This window comes from Palaemon carinicauda, chromosome 20, assembly GCF_036898095.1.
Source record: "Palaemon carinicauda isolate YSFRI2023 chromosome 20, ASM3689809v2, whole genome shotgun sequence".
In the NCBI taxonomy this organism is placed as follows: domain Eukaryota; kingdom Metazoa; phylum Arthropoda; class Malacostraca; order Decapoda; family Palaemonidae; genus Palaemon; species Palaemon carinicauda.
The window spans coordinates 14,614,359-14,618,895 of record NC_090744.1 but is presented as its reverse complement, the minus strand read 5'-3'; the positions used below and the strand labels follow the sequence as shown (position 1 = coordinate 14,618,895).

Here is a 4,537-nt window from a genome sequence, read left to right as displayed (position 1 = left end):
GAGAGAGAGAGAGAGAGAGGTTTGATGTATTGGTAAGAAAAAGAGTGAGAGAGAGAGATAAACAAGGGAAATGCATTTGGCTGGCAGGGGACACAAATAGTGGTGTCTAGACATGGTACAGATGTGATTGAAGCAGAAAAAGGAGGAGTAATTAAAGAATTATTAGGAGCTGAAGCAGACAACAGCACTTCCAGCTTGAATGTATCTTGTAAATTTCTCATAGAAAAGGACATCTTGAACAGTCCTCAGAAAAAGAAGGGAGATGAATATTGTGCATGGGTGTTACCTCCTTCCTCTTCAGTTAACCGAGACATCTATATTTCTCCTGTAAGTCCATATTGGAGGTATTTTTGAATTAAAAGAATTTGAAAAAAGGATATGTAAATTCTTCTTTAAACTAGGAATTTGAAAATCAAGACTCATATATTATTGTATTATTCCTGTAACAGCTGTAAGGAAAACTGACCAACTGTACCAGTATCCAGAAAGGGGCATATGGTGACTGCTGCATTTTATAGATTTCATATAGATGAGGTCAAACTTTTTACTCTTGTTATGATGCCACACGCACATATATATGTGTTTGTGGATACCTTTACCTATTCCACTGATACTTCTGTTATTTTTGATAAAACAGCAATGCTATTAACTCAGCGATACAAGTGGTCGTGAATATGATTAACATTACCCATTTAACCGTAACTGTATATAAGCCCTCAGCTAATGGTTCTGTGAAATCTCGTTATATAATTGGTGATGACCCAAGTCATTGGTTTGCAATGATTAGCACCGCAGACTTTTGATAAAACAGAAATGTATTAACTCAGTGATACAAGTGGTCGTGAATATGATTAGCATAGCCCATTTCACCGTAACTGTATATAGGCCCTCAGCTAATGGTTTTGTGAAATGTCATTATAGGGAAGTGGCGGAAATTGTACGTTATATAATTGGTGATGACCCAAGTCACTGGTTTGCGATGATTAGCACCGCCTACTTTGCCTTAAATAGTACAAATAGATCATCAATGGATACTACCCTCGTTCTTACGTATAAACAGGATTACATATTACATTACTTCGTAATTATAAATCATGCACAGTTACTTAACTATACTTCAGAACATTTCCATGTTTATTTTTATGAATTTGTTACAATCTTGGGGAACACGGAAAGTTTTTAGGAAGGGATGAAGAAAAACGCATTAGGGAATGTTTATCCAAAAAGACTACATCCAAGGATGCATAACCTGGAGCCAGAATATTTGGGGGTGTACTTGGTCAGTGAGAGGAAACTTACTACAGCATTCATACAAAATATTATCAGTGAGGTTTTGTCACAACACCATTTGACAATTATACACCTATACCTGAGGATGTGGCTTTCGAAACTTTGAGTACATATTATGTACCTCCATACCCTGGCATGTGAGGCATGCCTGGCATTGATGAGCAGAAAATTTTCAGTTTATGTCCTCATTTCTTGTTTTGGCGGAGATAAAAATAACATACTGTAGGTCAGTGGTTCCCAAGCTTTTCTAGTTTGCGGCACCCTTGGCAAGCCTTTCAAAAGTTCCCAGCACCCTTATAAGGAAATACATATTTAAAATCTCCGTTGTTTTTTTTTTTTATTATATTTTTTTGGCATTTTGACATTTTGCATCGATGTAACAACACTTTATACATAGATATGAAAATTTTCTTTACACTGATCCTGCTATTACAAAAAATGGTATTATAATACAAATATGTAATTGCGACAAGTTTTACAGTAGTTGCACAATGTATTCAAGTAGTTACACTGTTACAGTGTTACACTATGATACAAGACATACACACAAATAGGCAAAAGTGAACCATAGTTAGTGTGAAACTTGCGATTGATGCTTGGAACACAAAATCTTGATATCAGGTCTTATTGTTGATAATGCCACCCGCATATCATCCTCAAGTGAAAGAAGCCTATTTCTTTGTTTCGATTTTATTGTTGCCATGGCAGAAAATGCCTGCTCACACAGATACGATGTGGAGAAAGGCAAAAGTAGAGAAATAGCTTTCTTAGCCAAATTAGGATATTCCCCCAATGTTCCATGCCAAAAAGCTGCCAGTGTCACGTCACTCATTTCAAATTTGACTTTCTATTCCCGTGAAGTCCAGTTCTTTAGCCATGTCAGCCAGTTCGAAGGGTGATACAATCCAATCGAGTTTCTCTGTAGAAAGCGATGGAAAATACTTATCAACTGCTTCTCTTAGTTGTTCCAAGTGATTAAGAATAAGATTTTTTACAGTTCCCAGACCTTTATATCCTGGTTGTTGAAGAGAAGGGAAGTTTGACACATCGTCTTTCTGAACAGCCGACTTCCATGATTTTAACTTTCTCTGGAAACCTTTCATCTTGTTAACTGATGTTACAATTCCCTCAAGTCTCCCCTGCATTGAGAGATTTAGTTCATTCAGCTTCATGAAAATATCTGCCAAATATGACAGCTTCAAACACCAAGTAGAATTTTCAAGCAGCTTTATGAATATATCATGTCTCTCCTCTTGGAAAAAGGTTTTTAATCCTTCTTTGAGTTCAAGAACGCGGTTCAGTACACGACCCCTTGATAACCACCTTATGTCAGTATGAAAAATCAGTGAAATATGAACCGCACCCATTTCTTGACACATCTTTTGAAAAACCCTTTTTTTCAGTGGCCTGTATTTGATGAAATTAACCATCTTAACAGCCTGGTTTAAAACCTCAGTCAACTCTTCTTCACATGTCTTGGCTACTAACGCCTCTTTGTGTAGGAAGCAGTGAGTTGTAATTATAGATGGATTTTCTTTCAATGCTCTGGTGATGAAGCCTTTGTACTTCCCTATCATCAACGGTGCACTATCAGTACATATGCCGCAACAATAATTCCATGAAAGACCATGTTGAGCGAGGTACGACTTTACAGACGCGAAGATATCCTCTCCAGTGGTTGTGGTCTGTAATTCTTTGCAAAACATAAACTGTTCCAAAATATCCTTGTCAATGAATTTGCAAAACCCAACCAGTTGGCATTTTTCAGCTATGTCAGTACTCTCATCTACTTGCAATGCGAATTTTCTTTTTGATTTTATCTGCTTCACAACTTCTTCATTAATATCTGTTGACATTTCAGATATCCTGCGGCTGATGGTGTTATTCGAAAGAGGTACTTTCGAAATCTGTTCCTGAGCTTCTTTGCCAAGCATTGTTTCTACAATTATGTTGCATGCAGGGCCAATGATTTCTTCACCAGTTGTATGAGGCTTCATCTTCTTTGCTATCAGCTCTGCTACTTTGAAAGAAGCTTCAAGAGCAGTGTAGGCTACCGATACCCTCTTGACCATTTTAGTAGCGGCCTTACTTTGCCCTTTTAACAAACGAGAAAAATATGCCATGTCCTTCTGCGACACAAAAGGATGTCTGTTATTAAGGTGCCGCTTGAGCTTACTAGGTACCATGGCCTCATTGCTGAGTGTATCTCCACAAACTAAACTCACAGGGCGTGGATTATCTTCATCATTGTTTGAAGTAAAACCACATGCTAAATAGGCATCAACATATGTTCTTTTCTTCGAGAGAGATGCGTGCTTCCCCTTTTTGCATTTTGATTCAGATGGTCCAGGAACATCTTCAATATTTGACTCCGAAGCATTACCAATACTAGAAGCCACCATTTGGTCTTGAGATTCATCTTCCTATACTTTTCGCTTCCTCACAACGAACTTATCCATCCTTCTTTCTCAACGTTGTCAGATAAGACATATTCTGAAAAAAGGAAAAAAATAGAGGCTTAAATTAGTTTTTGATACTTAGGTAGAAAGCGACAAACACGGTTTTAGCTTATCTCAAGAATTGCAAATAATCATAAATTTACGACGTGTTTACATTTGGTATTACAGGAGAAAATTATTGAATTTTGCCTTTGGTGTTATAAAGCATAGAGAAACTCATTACTAATACTTCGTAATTAATTACTAAAAAAAGAAAAAGATGAACAAACGACTCACGAACTCAGCTAGTTAGCAATACATACCGGGTATGTATTGCTAACTAGCTGAGGGAGGAGGATATGTCATAGCTTCTGCTTCCTTTGCGTCACCAATCAGTACTGAGACATTCTGGGCTCTGGCCAGTGGCGACTCGCTGTGCGCCCTGCCCTGTATGTGTGTCATACGCGTCAGTCTACAACCCTCACTCCCCTCCCTCCCTCCAACTCTCCCGCCAGGCTGTTCTCTCCAGTGTCCGTACAATTATTACACAGCAAAATTGTATAATTAGTATTGTTCTCCTGGATTGTAATTTTCCATAAGTACAAATTATTATACAAATTCAATGAAAAGTAGCTAAGTTGAAAATTCGATCGCTAAATTGTGCAGCAGCAGCAGAAGTAGAGAGAGTGAAGTTAATGCAATTTTTTCCTCTGAATTTTGGCGGCACCCTCGAAAGATATCACGGCACCCCTTGGTGCCGCGGCACACCGGTTAGGAATCACTGCTGTAGGTGCTGTGTTTGCGATAAT

The 4,537-nt window shown here is 38.1% G+C and overlaps 1 protein-coding gene across 1 annotated transcript; it reads right to left on the bottom strand.

The window, feature by feature from the left end:
* Positions 1-2,123: 2,123 nt before the first annotated feature.
* On the bottom strand, positions 2,124-3,692 carry LOC137659661 (zinc finger BED domain-containing protein 5-like). The gene has a single exon (XM_068394490.1). It carries the CDS (start codon positions 3,690-3,692, stop codon positions 2,124-2,126), a length of 1,569 nt encoding a protein of 522 aa, XP_068250591.1.
* Between the last annotated feature and the right edge of the window lie 845 nt (positions 3,693-4,537).

What these genes read in the sequence shown, in the direction of transcription:
- LOC137659661 (XM_068394490.1), bottom strand. Translation starts at nt 3,692, where the DNA reads ATGGTGGCTTCTAGTATTGGTAATGCTTCGGAGTCAAATATTGAAGAT.